The sequence below is a fragment of the Martes martes genome (genome assembly GCF_963455335.1).
Source record: "Martes martes genome assembly, chromosome: 3".
NCBI lineage: Eukaryota > Metazoa > Chordata > Mammalia > Carnivora > Mustelidae > Martes > Martes martes.
In genome coordinates, this window is record NC_137890.1 from 169,843,432 (window position 1) to 169,860,552 (window position 17,121).

General features: G+C 49.5%; 1 protein-coding gene across 1 annotated transcript in view; it reads left to right on the plus strand.

Annotated features, from left to right (window-relative positions):
* The window catches only part of MARCHF4 (membrane associated ring-CH-type finger 4), a gene marked incomplete at its 3' end in the record, with an annotated part of 105,657 nt that overhangs the window by 71,517 nt on the left and 17,019 nt on the right, over nucleotides 1–17,121 (plus strand). The window contains exons 2-3 of the mRNA XM_080799361.1: nucleotides 9,281–9,436; nucleotides 14,341–14,533. Of these exons, the coding sequence (XP_080655487.1) occupies nucleotides 9,281–9,436; nucleotides 14,341–14,533 (349 nt within the window). The remainder of the gene's footprint in view (nucleotides 1–9,280; nucleotides 9,437–14,340; nucleotides 14,534–17,121) is intronic.

Consider the following 17,121-nt stretch of genomic DNA (forward strand, 5'->3'; position numbering starts at 1 on the left):
AGATACGGTTATGAATATACACATAAGATATGACCTTCTTTCTTCCCGCCGGCCCCTGTAAAGTGTGATTTGTTTATTATGCAGACCATGTTTGACTTTATGGAATTGGATGTTATTTAAATTCAATTATTGTGAGGTTAAGTTCTTCCTTCTAGTACCAGTTGAGTAAATTTAGAGGCAGTTAGAGGAAATAGGTACATTTGTCTTATACCATTTAAATTATAAGGGGAAAAGCATTGCAGGAATAAAATAATTATCATGAAAATGAAAAACCATGGTTTGGAGGGTTGGGTTTGGGTCTGTGTGTTTTCCTTGTCTCTTTCTGAAATTCTTTTTTGGAACTGATGAACAGGAAGCCTGGAGATTTTTTTCATGAAGAGGGAGGCAGATTATGTGTGTGTGTGTGTGTGTGTGTGTGTGTGTGTGTGTGTGTGAGAAAGTAAGCTGCTGGTGTGAGAGCAGAACTAGAAATAATTATGTGGTTAATTGGATTTAGTGTAGATAACTACAGCTCATTAAGGTCTTAAATCTTTCTTTTTCCTACTTAGTAATAGAGTTCTTTCTTTTTAAAATCAAATTATCTTGCAACAATTATGGATTTCCTTGTGCATGTGTTGACACACTGTTAGTCTCCAGAAGCTGAGGTTTGGCTCTGGCGCCGCTGAGTGTGGAAGTGAGCTGGGAACGGGGCAAGCTCCGTGCTCTGGTTGGGAGACAGAGCGAGAAGGTGGGCCTGAAAGGGCTCCAGGCAGAAAACAAAGATCTGCCTAGACACTGCCTGGCACAATATGCAGAGAATTCAGAATTGCCTATCTGTGTATAATAATGGATTCTAGGGCCATGGGGATCTCTGAAGTCATCTTGCCTGCCCATAGATAAGGGGGAAACTTGCTTTATCACAGTTCAGGGCAGAGGAGTCACACTCTCTCCTATTCATCTCTCGACCACAACCTTTGCTGGTAAGAAGGTCTTCATGATAGGTCATTTCTCTTGATCCTAATACCAGGATCCATTGGCCTCTTGTAGGTCTCTGGAATCAAGAGATGGCTGCCTGGCCTCCTGCAAAAAGAAGATGCCTGGAATCTTCCAGGTTTTCTTCAAGGCACTGGCCCCACTGTGCTCCTGCTTTGTCACCGTTCTCCCCAGCCCTCCCCCACCAATCCAGATCACAGCTACATAAATAGTTGGCCAACATCATGGACCAGTTTGGTTGCGTCTGTACAGTTGGAAGGATGTGTTATTGATGAGCCTTTCTGTTAGCTGATCCTCCAAATATGTGGAGTGCGGGGAATGGTACAAAACATTTCTTTCCGTACCAGTCAACTATCCATCCTATCCAGTGTCCATCCAAGAATGGACATTGGGGAGTCCCTCCTTTCTTTGGTATTCCTACCCATACTTGCTCCTTATTCTTCGCCACTATCCCAATGAACAACTTCTACTCTTATGTCCATTCTTCCCCCAACCAAGGACACATGGCTTCTGGGTCTACCCTGGAGGGGAAATTCTGATTTTAAGGCTTTAGGTCCTCTGTGTCTTCCCAGTGGAGCATCGTAAGGCAATTGTAACTTTCCTTATTAATCTAGACCACATCTCAGAGAAAACTTTAATCTATTACTCTGCTTACAAAAATCTCTCTCTTAATTTTGACTTAACCAGTATCAGATGGGGAGGATCTGCCAAGGGTTGGAGTGTGAGGAGGAAGTGACGGGGAGGTTAGCCTGACCTCCCCACTACCACATCAATTACTATCCAGTGAACACTGCCTGAAATTGGCTTCTGAGGATAGGGGAAAAGGGGATAAGGATTTCTGCCTTTGTGTTTATATGTTTATGGGGGGAGCCCACAAGGTCAGCTGTCTGTTGGGAGCTGGAAAAGTAAGGATCTGATGAACAGGCTGCTGGGGGCAGGAGAAGAGGAGATGAGATGGTGATGCCAGAGTGGCAGAGATGTGGTGGGTATAGCCTGATGGACAGAACTGGTTTCAGAGCCTTCCTCTGCCTTTCTCTTGAGCAAGTAACAGCCTCTTTGAGTGGGTTTTTGTATCTGTAAAACAGGAGAAGTAATCATTAGCCTCATTTGGTTACTGAGGTAGTAGGTGGTAGAATGTCAATGAAAGTATTTTTTTAGAATTGTAAAGTGTTTATAACATTAGGCTTATTAATAGGAGAATGTTACTTCAAGGGGGAAGAGAAAAAGTAAGGAAATTGATCAACGTTGGAGGTAGGTGTGAAGGTGGGCTTAGAGAGGAGCGCTGCTATAACCTCTCTGATAACCCCTTACATGAGAGGCAGCATTTGCTGAGAGTTTACCATGTGCCAGGCGTGGTGCTAAATATATTTCCTTACTACCCTCCTCCCCCAGTCTCACAGGTGGGGGAGGAGGGTAGTAACAGAAAGGACCCTTCATGCTTTATTACTCCAGTCTAGTCACTCTTAAACTCCTCCAGATGGACTATTTTATACTGAATCTCAGACCTCCAATACCACCTCAACCACCTTCACTCTCAGCCCATGACTTTGCTTCATATTTCACGTAGACAGTGAATAAATAAAGGAACACTTGCCAGATCCATAGTTAATTCTCTGTTCTCATCCAACTTGACCTATCAGCAGCATGTGACAAGGCTGATGGTCCCCTTTTTTGGAAGCATGTTGTCTTCTCGTTTCGCTGTTAGAACACACATGTCCCACATATCGTGGAAATCTGTGAATGGAGAAACCACTGGAGTGTTCCTTTCTCATCTCCCTGACCTTCCCTCTCAGTCCCTTCTCCCAGTGCTTTCCCATCTCCCAAGTTCTGACATGTTGGCGTCCTCCAGGGAGCAGCCATGGTATCCCACCCTTCCCCTACCCACACTTGCTCCTTTGGTGATTTTACCCAGGCTCATGGCTTTAAACAGCATCTGTACGTCAACAACTCTCAGATTGATGTCTTGAACCTGGACCGCTCCCCTAAACTCCAGACTAGGATCTATTGCAGTCTCTGATGCCTATTTAACAAGCATCTCGAAGTCGACATGTCCAAAACTCAGCTTCTAGTCTGCCCTCTAAAACCTGCTCTACTGGGGCGCCTGGGTGGCTCAGTGGGTTAAAGCCTCTGCCTTCAGCTCAGGTCATGATCCCAGGGTCCTGGGATCGAGCCCCGTATTGGGCTCTCTGCTCAGCGGGGAGCCTGCTTCCTCCTCTCTCTCTGCCTGCCTCTCTGCCTACTTGTGATCTCTGTCTGTCAAATAAATAAATAAAATCTTTTAAAAAAAATAAAATAAAACCTGCTCTACCCTCAATCCTTCCCATCTCCAGTGAGAGCAATTCGCCATCCTTCTCAGGGCTCAGGTCAAAATCAGCGTCATCCTTGTTTTCCTTCCTCTCATCCACCCATCTAATCCATCAGCAAATCTTGTTATTTGCATCTTCAAAATGTATCCAGAAATGGACCACTTTGCAGAACTCTCGCTGCTTCCATACAGGTCCAAAACACCATCATCTCCCATCTGGATGCCTGCAACAGCCTCCTGTCTTTCTACTTGGCTCTTCTGTCTAGTCTGGTTTCGAGACAGCAGCCAAAGTGATCCTGTCTAACATGGTCAGGTCACATTATTCTCCTCAACACTTTAGTGATTTCCCATCTCATTCATAGTAAGGGCCAAGTCCTTAAAATGGCCCACAACCTGTCCTGATTTGTCCCTCATTCTTCATCCTCATTATATCTCTGAACTCATCTCCTATTCCTCTTTCCCTCACTCACTTTACCCCAGACACTCCAGCCTCTTTGGTGTCCCTACAACATGCCAGGCATGCTTCTGCCTCAGGACCTTTGCATTGAAATGTTCAGCCCCCAGATATCCGCATGGTTTGCACCCTGACCTTCTTCAAGTCTTCGCACAAATGTCCCCATTTGGTGAGGCGTTTCATAGCCACCCTATTTAGAATCTCACCCTGCCCCTTTCCTGGTATTCTATTTTCCTTCCCCCTGCTAATTTTTCTCCATGGCGCATGATAGCATCTTAGGTACTTAGAGTTTTTTTTAATAATTTTTATTGTCTGTCTCTCTCTACTAGGCAATTTTGGTCAGTTCCACTCACTGCTGTATCCTTGTCACCTAGAACAGAACCTGGAACATACTAGATGAATACCCGATAAATAAGGAATGGCTGAATGAGGCCCAGAGAGGTTAAGCAACTTTCTCAGGGTCACACAGTTTGTAAGAGCCTGGATATACCTGAGACTTCCCAAGATTAGAGTCCAAGCTCTTAACCACCACCTGAGTGTCAGGAGAGGAAGACGCCCCCGGCTGCACCCCCAGGCTAGGGCTCCTGTTGTCTCCTTTGTTTGAATCTTCTGGAGCTGCAAACCCCAGCAGGGCTGGAGTCTTTGCGTCACTAGACTGTATTTGTTTCCTTCTGCTCCGTGGCAGGAATGCCCGGTGCCCGTGTGGGTGGCAAGGGAAATCTTGGCTTACCTGCCACTACCATGGCAACCAGGTAACCTAAGGACTCCAGAAGTGAGCCCTTTCAGATTGAGACAGGGAAGAATTGAAGCAAGTCGGAAACAAACAGAAAGAAATCTGTGAATGGAGAAACCACTGGAGTCTTGCACCTGCAGCTTTCTGTGTCATTGGCAGCGAGGAGAATCCGTCCTGTTCTCTTCCTCACCCACCAGCTCAGCCGCCGCCAAGGGCTGCGGATCAGCTTGTCCTGCCTCCTGCCTCTAGCCTGACCCCACTTCACCCCTCCAAGAGGCCCGTGCTCTTCTGCTCAGCATCCCCAGGGAGGGGAAGAGCCCCGCGCTCCACCCCCACTGCTCTCAGCCTCCCCCTCGTGACACAGAGGACAGTCCTGGGCGGCGAGCTGGCAGATCTGTGTTGTGACCCCTTACCCACGTCACAGGGGCAGACTCCCCTCTCTCGGGAGCTCCGTTGAACTTTACTGAAGGCATGGCTCCCTCCTCCCCTATTTGCCAGTAGGCAATAAAATAGAGCTGTAGTAGGAAGGCACTTCTGTGGGTGTGACCGCACTCGATCCTTACAGCCACCCTTGGAGGGGGCAAGAGTTGCCTGCAGCAGAAAGATAAAGAAGCCGCAGAGAGCGTGAGGGACTTGCCCAAGTTTGCACAGCTGGTGAGCATGAAGAGGCATTCAAACCTAAGGAGTCCAACTCCAAAAACCATGCTCTTCATTCCTCCCCCACACCCTGTCCCTTGGGGGCCAGGGGATTCAAGAAGACCCGAGTTTTCTTGCCTTAGCCATTCCCTGGGCCCCAGAGCCCCGAGCAGATCATTGAGGAGTGTCTGGTGCCCTTTGCAGTTAACAATCCCCTTTGATGTGTGGCATTTGCGGAGCTTGGCAGACAAGATGGTAAAATAAATAAATAAATAAATAAATAAATAAATAAATAAATAAATACAAAAATAAGTAAAATGTAAAATAAAAATTACCAAAAAAAAAAAGATGGTAATGATCGCCCCAGCCCAGGGGCTGGAGCCTCAGGAGCTGGGCCAGGGGTGGGGGGCCCACGCTCTGCCACACCCTGGTGCCCCTCCCATCAGCACACACTCCAGATTGTGCACCTGTGATGTGCTGGGCTCTGCAGGGCACACAGGAGCAGCCCGAATCCTGGAAGACAAGTGCCAAGTTCTGGTGTCAGTGCACGGAGAAGAGACAGATGTGCAGCTAGCAGGCATGAGAAACTTGGCGGAGGGGCTGGGGGCAGAGGGTGCAGGCAGGGGTGTGGGAAGGACGGGGGTGGGACAGAGGGCCCAGGAGAGACGGACGAACAGAGCAGGGTGGTAAGCCACTTGGTGTCTGGTGTCAGAAAGACCAGGCTTCCTGTTCTGGCCACCGGCCAGCTGAGTGACCCGCAGTTGGTCATTGAACCTTCCTCTTCCTGGCCTCAGAGATGTTCACCACTTCCGTTTCCCGGCTCCAACACTCCAGCTTTTAACGGAATTGACTGCAGAGCTCATCTTCATGAAGTCTAACCTGATCTATCGGGCCGCTGGCTCAGTTCCACTTCTCCTGCTCTTGAAGACGCACAGGCCTGACCAGTCAAAGACAGAAAAGCGTCCACGTTAAGGCCTCCTACAAGCCTTAAACATAAAGAAAATTATGGCCCTTCTCCCAAATGTACATAAAAATATACTAGATCATAAAATACAAAACTTATGTAAATGCCAAGGTTAAAATAACATCTTTCCAGATTTACTATTTTTTTGCCCAAATCCTGGATTGCTTCCTTCATCAGAGTGAAACTTTTCCAACAGTTTTGGTGTCCTTGCTTTCTAATCTTTGTAGCACCTGAAGCGAGTTCCTATTCTATCTTCTTCGTTGTCTGGTTCTGGGGGACAAGGAGCCCCCAGGGAGATAGCACCCGTTTGGCCTCTGGGCCCCGTAGCCAGACACTGGGACCAGGCCGGGTCATGCTGTCCCTGTCCCCACATAGTGTGTGGGGGTCCGGGGCCCCCTGTGAGCGCTGGTGGTGCGGTCGCCCTTCCTGAGTCATGTCGGAGAGCCCAGGTCTTGTCATCGGTTGTGCAGAGCCAACAGCCCTTTCTGCCCTGTCTCCCCGCTGCCGCTTGGAAGCAAGGAGTGCAGCCTTCTCTGTCACTTGGCAGCATTGCCAGGGACCGGAAGTCATGTCTCCTACTTCACTGGCAATTTGACATGGCTGCTTAACAACCCGATTAATCAAACCCAGCTCATCCTGTTAGAATTAATGAGCCTAGGAAAGGCTGCCATGAATAATGAGGGCTTTTGCCCCTCCCCCAGCACCTCTCTCTGCTCACTCCCTCCTCGTTCTTTCTCCAAGTTACACAGCAACTACTCACTTAGACCTGGGGTCTTAGACCTTAGACCTGGGAGGCTATGGTGAGTGCCCAGCAATGTGGGCATCTCCTGCCTCTTCTACTCTCCCAGGCACCGTGGCTGTCCACCAGGTGCCAGAACGGGCCATGTCCTAGGGGAGCAAAACTTCCTGTTCATCAAAGAGATGGGAATGCATTTTGCCATCAACACTGCAAGGAGGATCTGCTTCAGGCACCGCACTATGTGCTAAGGATGGAAAGTTAGATAAGCTATTGTCCCTGTGAGCCATCATGGTGCAGGAACCCAGAGACAAATGGGAGAAGTGCTACAACAGTGGGTATGAGAAAGGCGAGAGCTACAGCGAAGGGGGCCTGTCAATACTGGAGGAATGGAGTGGGGAACTGGGAAGGGTTTACGGAGATGAGGCACTCTGGGCATTTCTGCTACCAAGTTCATTTATGGCATGTACATACGCTGAGTGCTGGGCACTGAGCAAGGTGTGGGGGTCTAGAAGTCCACAAATGGACATGGTTCCCATTCTCATGGAGCAGACATCTCATTCCCGTTCTCCAGGGCAGTGCAGGGAACCTGAGCAGACACTTGATTAATTTTTTCATTTACTCATTCAAACACAGCTGTTGTTGAGGGCCTTCAGGGAGTAGGGTGAGGCATTGAGGGGATAGGGTCCAAAGATGAACCACCCCTGATCCCTGCCTTCCAGAGCTTCTCTGAACATTAGAGAGGCCTACTCACAAGTCCTTATAAGGATGTGCTCAGTGCTCTAACACGTATATACCCAAGGCGCTCTGCAAAAGGTGCTTAGAGATCAAAGCACTGAGCTCAACCTGCAGAAGACTCAACCTGGGGCGACTCCCTGTAGGAGGTGGCATTGGAACTATGGTGAAGATGAGAAGCAGTTTGACAGACAGACCAATATAAGAATATTCTAGACCTCATCCAGGCCAAGGTGTGGTCTTTGAGTGACAGGAGGTGCATTGGAAGGGAAAGACGATTCTATGCATCTTTGGAGGAAACAGCTGGTTCTGCAGTCTACGGCAAAGAACACGATTAAATATGTTTTATAGGTCAGGTGCTTCTGTGCTTGCTTATCCAAAACTGGGAGCAAGATGTGGTTTCTCGAATGATGGAATCTCCAGATTAGCAGGGACATGGTTTAAGTGACCAAATTGCAAACACACCAGTTCGGGGCTCAGGACCATCTTCTGGGTCCCTTGGTGGGAGAGAGATGGAAGGGCTGGGTCCAGAATGAATGAGGTGGGGGTGGGCAGGTGGGTATAGGAAGTAAGGAGAAAGGGAACCCTGGAGTAAGTCAGAAGAAAGCCCAAGTTGGGGGAGGTGGGTGGGCCCAACTGCTTAAATCTCTAGGAAAGTAAATGAAGGAGTTGAGTCGGTTGGATTTAGCAAGCAAAAACCATGGACTCTGAGTTGGGAGGGGGAAAGACAACACAGAGGGGAGAGAGGGCAAAGGGAGGGGAGAGAGAAAGGAAAGGGGTTGTGGAGGCTCATGGAGGCACTTCAGGCCACCATGTCAGGTCTGGCAGGAAGCCAAAGCCCACCAGCTTCAGCCATGGTCATGGACATATTGTCACAGGGTATACTGGAGGCTGAGCCCATCTCTGTGATCCACTCATGCCATCTAGCCGGGCCGGGTCCTCTGCCTCTCTGCTTCCAGACCTGCCCAGACTAGGCTTCGCATCTACTCCCAGCCAGGCCCCAAGTTCACGCCTGCAGGGATACACATCCCACCTCTTAGGTACCTGGGTTCAGCCCTGCCCCCACCTGCCAAGCTTTTGCCAACCAGGAACTCAGGGCAGGAGGCTTCACAGAGGGATGGGGGTCTCCATGTGCTGGCCTGCAGGGGAGTACAAAGGCTCCAAACTTGGACCAAATGGCACTCACAATATATTTAGAAGACCTACTTTTGTTGTTGACATTTCACTATTGGGAGACTTTACATAAAAATTGTCACCCCCAAAAAAAGTTGTCACCCAGATTCCCACGTGTACAGTGGGATGGAGCTAATGGTGGCTGTCCCTTTAACTTGGGGTCTGGGCCTTAGATTGTCCCCAGTCCCTACTAGCTGCCTTGTGTCACTTGCACGGTCTTTCTGGCTCTGAGGGCATCTGAGTTTGAGACCCCTTTATAGAGAAGTCCATCAGGCTGACAGGGGGCTTTGGATGGCAGAGGGCTTCCATAAAAATCGACCCACTTATTTCACAGGCACCCTAGGACTTGGGCAGCAGCCAATGGGAGCCAAGGCACCAAAATGCTACTTGAGTGCTCTGAAGCTGCCTGACTCCCCTGTTCTCCGTGGATTCTGGTGCTTCCCACCAAAGCCAGTGACCAGTTTAAGTGCTGTGGCCTGTCCTCCCCCAGTGGCCCAAACCATCACTCCAGCGGCCACCCACCTGCCAGACTTCAGATCCAGAGCTCACCACCTTCTGCCTCTCTCCTGCAGGGGGAGCTGCTGAGCCCGTGCCGCTGTGATGGCTCGGTCAAGTGCACGCACCAGCCCTGCCTCATCAAGTGGATCAGCGAGCGGGGCTGCTGGAGCTGTGAGCTGTGCTACTACAAGTACCATGTCATTGCCATAAGCACAAAAAATCCTCTGCAGGTATGACCGGGGCGGGAGAATGGTTTCTCTAGCATGGAGAAAAGGAACAAGATGGGCTAGGTGGGCACGACTGCAGTGGCATGCGGGCAGATGGGATGAGAGAGCTCTTGTGTTTTCTCCTCAGCCTTAGCAAGAAGAGAAAGGGATGGGGCAGAGACAGAAGGAAGATTTAGAAGGAGAGAGGGGTGGAGAAGTAGATCGTAGACAGGATCAGTGAGCTACGGGATGCATGGATGAGTGGATGGATGGGTGTAAGGGTGGGTGGATGGATGGATGGATGGATGGAAGCAGAAAGGAAAGAAAGAAGGGTGGGAGGCAGGGAGGAAAATGAAGGAAAGAGGGCAGATGAGAGTAGGATGGAAAAAAAATGAAGGGTAAGTGGTGCGGGAGAAAGACTGAGGGAAAGCTAAGAGAGGAAAAAGCAGAAATAAGGAGCAGACTCAGTGGCCCATCCCAGACTTTAAGGTGCATCCAGTTCACCTGGGATCTTGCTAAAATGCAGACTGTGACTCAGGAGTCCAGGGCTGGGCCTTAGATTCTGCGTTGCTAACAACCTCTGGGTGATGCTGATGCTGCTGGCCCACAGACCACACTCCTTGTGACGGGGGCCGGAGAAAAATGGAGAAGAGACAGGAGAGGGAGGCAGCGAGAAACAGAATGGAAGGAAGAAAGAAAAGGAGGGACTGAGAAGGGGCTACCCTCAGGGACAAGGGAAGAGCGGCCAGGCTGGGGCGGGGTCTGTCACACGGATTCCAGGGATTGGGACGGGGCTGCACCCCCATCATCCCCCACCCTCCAGCCCTACCCTGACACATCCCTCATCCGCAGCGCGGCAGGTGGGCCCTACTCCACCTCGTAAATCCTCCAAACCCAAGGGCTCTCCCTGCGCGGTGCACCCGCATATAGAGAGCACTTCGCTTCTGAAAATACCTGCACCTATGCGCGGTCAGCCATCGGGTTGCCCCATAATCAGTGAGCCGCCACTCCAGTGGCCTTGCACAGTTGCTTCGCTCCTCCTTTTCTTGGGGGGAGGGAAGAGTGGATCCTGCCGGCCCGGCGGGGGGGCAGGGGTGTGGTGTGACTGTGGGGCTGGGGGCTTCCTGTGCAGGGGCAGCCCGAAGCCTGGAGCCAGGAATGAGTGCGTGTGCGTGTGCGTGTGCGTGTGTGTGTCCGCGCTAGAACATGCCTGTGGGCCAGCAGGGGGCGTCACTTCTGGAAGGAGGCCTTAAAACTCCCAGGCACCTCAGAGGAAGGGTCAGAATGAGAGGGGCTCTCCAGGGGCGGGTCCCATCTTTGGTCATTCATTTCAAATCCCCAAGTGTCTTAAAGTAGCACGTTGTGAGACTGCTGATTTCATGACCTCTGGGCTGCGTTCGCTCTCTTCGCAGCTCTTTCGAGACTTGGAAAAGGGTCTGAGTCTGGATCCACAGGCCCACCCCAAAATAACCCCTTGGTTCATAAACAGGCACCAGACCTTGACTCATAAAATGAAAAACCATTTAGGAATCATCCCCCCCCATCCCCGGGAGTAAAAAAAAGAAAGAAAAAAGAAAAGGTTATTCTGATCTCTTAAGTATGGTGAGCAAATGGCCGTGTTGACAACACTGATTCATGAATTTAAGTGACTAACATGCCTTTCACTGTGAATTTCTAAGCCCTGGGGACTCCCTCTGATTCTGTTGCTCCTGGAAATGCATGATGTGTGCTCAGTAACTGCCACTGCACTTTTCTGGATACCACCAGAAGAAGGAAGTAGTTTGGCCTAGTGGCAGTGTTGTGTGGTTGTGGTCCAGATTGTCCCAGCTGTGTGTCCTGGGCTTCTCAGGCCCAGGCAAGCGTGCGATGGCTGCTGTGGAGCAGCTCGAGCTCCTACAGCCAGCGGAAGCACCTACCGTCAGGGACGCAGCAGGGGGCTCCTCCTGCAAGCAAGTGGCTCCATGGCAGAATGTGGGGGGGCGGGTACCTGGGTGACAAGCCTCTGCTGTCAAAGTGGGGGCACTTCGCCCATGTCTCAGGTCCTCCAACACGTGCGTCAAACCCCATACAAAGTTGTGAGCGCTTGCCATGACACATTATCTCAGTGACAATCCGCAAGTTTCAGTTTCTAGCAGAAAAGCCAGGAGAAAGGAATCTCGGGTTGGCCTCGGGGCTTTCTGGCTGCTCCTCACCCTCTCTCTGCTACAACTGAACTACAGTTATATTAACAAACATTTAGTTAGTGCTCCCTGGGGGCAAGTCACTCTAAGTCTTTACATATATTATCTCATTTAATACCGAAAACAGCCTAGGGCTGTGGGCACTGTTCTTCCCAATTCACAGATGAAACAGTGGAGGGACAATTTGCTCACAGTTACCTCGGCGGGGTGGGCTTGCACTGAGGAGTCTGACGCCTCTGACCTTCGGTGCATAGGCATGGCTTGACTGAGTGCATTTGGGAATGTCCCACCTGAAAAAAAAAAAAAAAAAGGAATACCCCATCTGGACATGCGTCACTGTGTTTTTGCTCAAACATACTGAAGAGCAGAAATGACAGCTGCTCGTCCCCTTCAAGGAATTCTTTCATTCAACCTCCCAGTACTCTAGGGAGTGAGAAGGGCCAGTTATTTCCATTTTTATGAAAGGGAAGACTGAGAGTCCTTATGACTTACTGACTTCTCCTAGGTGACACTTTGTAAATTGCAATAGAGCTCAGCCAGAACGGGGTCCTGACCCCTTCCTTGCTCAGTGCCCCTTCCTGGGGTTGAAGGAAACAGCCCGTCCTGGTGCTGCAGTGCAGGGGGGACACTGGGATTGGAACCTCCTTAGGAATACTGGGATCATGATACTGGAATCAGAACGTTGTTAGGAATGAAGCCCCAGTGTTGGGGGTAGCAGAGTCTCTGGAGCTCCTCTCCCCTTCCCAGCCTCCCTTGGAGGTCTCAGAGCTGTCTTGTTCTCTCTTGCTCTTTGCAGCTCTGTTCCCCACTCCTTTCCTAGAGGTTCCCATGGGACAGACGAGGAGAGCCTGTCGACAGCACCCCACCCTGTTCCTTTCTCATCATGCTTCAGACCATAGTCAGAGACTGAGGTTCTACAGTTCATTGGGGGACCAGGCATTAGGGTGGCTTTAGGGACTAAGGCACTTTCTGTGCCTCTCTATTTGGGGGCTTTGAAGTCTGGAGCAGGAGGAAGTGAAGGTTATTGATGATGCAGTGGTCAAAACAAAAAGCTCCATCAGGAACCCTCGTCACAGACAGAGAGGCAGGCTCTGGAGGAAGCATTTGTGGTCTAGTATTTGAGAGGAGTCTGTAGGATCAGACCACCTTCTGGAAAATTCCCTTGCTCTGTGTAGTCCCAGGCTGGAGGAAGCAGTGGAAAATTGAAAGGCCTAATTACCTGTGGTAAGATGCTATCTGTACAATTAAAGGTAAAGGCTGATGTCCTACATCTAGAACAGCAAGTGAAATGTATTCCAGTGGTTACCATTCCTTAGGAGCTGCTGGTCAGTCCTCCTGGAGCCAGAATGAGTGCTTGCATCCATGCCATTTTGGGTGGAAGAAGGACTAACTGTTGGCAGATGGAATGTTGTCTGATTTTTCTGGGGAGTTCAGGCTGAAACGCCTGCTGCGGGTGTTTTCTGGGCTTTACACAAATCCTGACAATCACAAGATGGTACTGCACTCCAGCTTCCCAAGTGGGATCCTGTTACTTCCCTGCTTAAAACCGTTCTATAGCATCCTATTTACTCATAGGACACAGCCAAAATTCTGTGCATATTCTTCAAGATTCTACATGGTCTTCTCTTCTTATTTTTCTAGCTGTCTCACCCCACACTTCTTTTTGCTCTCTCTGCTCCACCCTTGCTGGTCTTCTTCCAGGTTTCCATACTCACTATATACATTTTTTTCCACCACTGGACCTTTGCACATGCTTTCTCCTCTGCCTAGAGCACTCTTCCCTCCTCTCTTTGCCTAAACTCCTCCTCAACTCAAGCATTGCTTCTTCTGACAAGTCGAATCTGCCTATCAAAGGCTCTCATAGTTCTATGTACCTCCATCACTTATGCCTGATGAACTATAGCTGTAAATACATTATTTGATCATCTGTGTTCCCTAGACTATAAATTCTATAAGGACAGAAATCTTATATGTTTTTGTTTCCTGCTTTATCTCCAGCACCTAGCAGAGTACATATTTGCTGAGTGAAAGCATGAATAAATCCCAAACTAAAATCCAACTCCAGGCACATTTAGGCCTGTGCTCCTGAGGCCAGCCATAGAATCATAGAATTTCAGAGTTAAAGCCCACGCACACCCCAGCTTTCAATCTGTCCATCAATACTGCTGTTAGCATAATGCTTTTTCTGTTAAAAAATGAAATCTCAGCGTTCACAGAGAGTAAAGTATACTGTTTTTCTTCTCTCTCCCCCACATCCTGTGTCCTCTCCTTATCTGTTGAATTGGTAATCGCTAGCATTTATATTAAATGACATGCCAGGTGTTGTTGTAGAAAATAAGTTTAAAAAAAAAAAAGGCCTGTGCCTTATTAGTGTGAAAATAAACAGTGTTGCTCTGAAAAGAGTATTCTGGGCCCCAGAATACCACCCTCACTGGCCTATACTTTCACTTTGTCTGCATCATAATCAATCATAAAGGCCTTCCTTCCCAGCCATGGCTGCCCAGAACCCCCTCCCTACAATAACTTCTGACCGTTTGGTGTGATACTAGTTTCCTCCATATTGAAAGGGGAACATAAAACTCAGAATGTTGGAACAATAACCATTGTGTTCCCAGTTAAGAAGCCTCGTATTAAATCCGAAACCTGAGGTAAGAGGTTGTCCCAGCAGAAGGAAGAGGGATGGGAATGGGATGAAAATGTGGTAGGGGCATCCGAGCAACAGCTAACCTGTCTTTGTCTTCTTTGCAGTGGCAGGCCATCTCTCTGACGGTCATTGAGAAGGTTCAGATTGCAGCTGCCATCTTGGGTTCCCTCTTCCTCATCGCCAGTATCTCTTGGCTTATTTGGTCAACCTTCAGTCCCTCAGCAAAATGGCAGCGCCAAGACCTCCTCTTCCAGATCTGCTATGGGATGTATGGATTCATGGATGTGGTGTGCATAGGTGGGTCTGGGGGCTTATCTCTATGGGAAGTGGGGAGCCATATGCTGGTGAGCTAGACAGATCTCTCAGGATCCCTCCCTCTGACATGTCGAAGCACAAGGCTTGAGAGCTGTAAGCTCGGTAGGAGCCAACACTTTAGATTTGAGGTGTCAGTGGGGTGGCGGAGGAGGCAGGCCAAAGAGGAAGATCTAAATCTTTCCTAAGCAAATCCATTCTTGCCCAGTTGAAGATAAGGATAAGGAGGCTTGCCTCTAAGGAGACGAGAAAGGTCAGTTGGTCAGTCTGTCTGCCTCAAACAGAATGTGGAAGCTCTCCTCTCTGTTGTGTTCTCCATGGCTGCCAAGCCGTGACAAGGGATGACCATACATTTAATCCATTCACGTCCCAGCAAAATGCCCAGAAACAGCCATCATGATACCTGCCCCTCCCCAGCTTTCCATGAGCTGATTATAATGCCCCAGATTCCTCTAGTCTGGTGGTTTTCAAACTGTATATAGTTCCGATGTTCCACACACAGCTTCAGGAACCAGTTTGGGAGTGGGCAATGGAACGCAGTGCAGACAGGCTCCGAATCTTCACCCTTGCTTCACCTTGAGTTTTGGTACTTTTATCCACTTACATACGTTTCTGTTCTAAATAACTCTTCGCTGTTTGAGAAAAAAAGTTGGAAACCCTCCACTTTAATTCCTGCCTGTTCCCTTACACCAGTCCCAAATCTGTGTTCCTTCCTCTTCTACTAAGTTAGGTTGATTGGTAGAGGCCTGGGTCTTTTTGTTCTTCCACACAAATGCTTTTGGTTTTCAACTCTAGAGCTGTCATTCAAGTGACTGAGGTCCTGGTTTTCTCTCAGGGACATGAAGCACTGGTCATTCAGCCTAACCTGGAAGTCTCGTGTTGTCCCCTAGGCCATGATGCTGATAGCATCGAAGTACCACAATTGTGTTCTCTGGGCTTTGGTTTGTATATTGTATCAAATATGCTACACTGCTCTATTTGGCAGGAAAACATCTATTAGCTAGAATTTGGCTGGGAGGATGCTATGTGAGTTTCTTTGGGGTTCTTTAATATCAGAGTCAGAGAGGCCTGGAGACTCGCATGCTGATTATAGCAGCCAGAGACCAGTGATGCTGGCACTTGGATACTTGTCTTAGCATCTCGCTCCCTCTCTCCGCTAGCTAAACCAATATATCCACCCTGAGTTCAACAGCCTTTTTAAAAGCATCCTTTTATGGCACCTGGACAGACGGCCCAGGTTTGGAGGACTGTGGAAGAGAGGACTGTGAATGGGGAGGAATTTGACTTTGAGCATTTCTAATTTAGTTCCCCCTCCGCCATAATCCCTTCCTACCCCACTGAGGCATGGGTGGTGGCTGCCAGAAACCAGGTGTGTCTCCATATGGAAGTGTACGGCTCTGGCATGAAGGAGGGCAGCAGCGGAGGGCCTGGAGGAGCCTCTCCAGCTGCCCTTCATTCTCCTTCAGGCAGGCTTTTGACTGGTCCTGATGTGTGCTTCGACGAGACTTGCTTTCCTGTCGTGTGTGTATTAGTCAGCTTTGGCTGCAGTAATAGGCAACTCCAGCACTGCAGTGCCTCACGACAATAGGCACTTATTTCCCGTGGCTAGGCCCGCATGATGGCTATGGCTCAGCTGGCCTTGGCTCGGCTTGGCTTCTGACTAACCACTGGGTTCCAACCCGCTCTGAGTGGCTCCTCATGCTGGGGCCCAGGCTAAAGGGGCAGGGACTGCTGGGGTATACCCTTCTAGCTAGGTACAAGAGCGCAGGAGGACTGGGGGAAACTTGCAGGGCCTCTCGAAGCTTCTGCTCAATACTGGTTTACTGTCCCCTCCACAGCCCATGGGCCAAAGCAAGTCATCAAAGAGCCCAACATCAGTGTGGGGGTGGGTGAGGGAAGCATATTCCTCCTCCCCTGAAGGGAACATGGGAGGGAAAGAGGAGCATAAATGCCACCTGCCGTGCAGGGCTTCATAGATTTGAAGACTGAGATGAGTGAATGTAGAAGAGATCACGGGATCAATCCGTACAACTCCTGTTTTGAAGTTGAGAGAACTGGGGCTCAGAGAAAGGAAGTGATCTGCTCAGGATTGCTCAGCTGGGAATAGAAGCAAGGTCTCCTGATGGGCGGTCCAGTGCTCTTTCCGTTATCTTCTTGCATCAGATAGCAGGAGTCTTCAGTGTCCCTTATGGAACACATGCAGATGCTACCTGCAACTTTGAGTGCACCTGAGCCCGCTTGTAGGAAGAGCCCTCACAAACAGGCCTGCTCCCTGTGGGTCTGAGCCACCTAGCACCCCTGCATGGGCCTTCCTGGCACCCTGGCTCTCCTGCTCATAGTGTCTCCCTCTGAGTAGGGCTCCACAGAACCAGCTCGTCCTCTTGGCTCCTCTCCATCTGCCTCCCTCCAACCCATTTCTTTTCTTTCCTTTTTTTTAATAATTGTTTTAGTTTTTTATAAACATAATGTATTATTAGCCCCAGGGGTACAGGTCTGTGAATCGCCAGGTTTACACACTTCACAGCACTCACCATAGCACATACCCTCCCCAATGTCCATAACCCCACCACCCT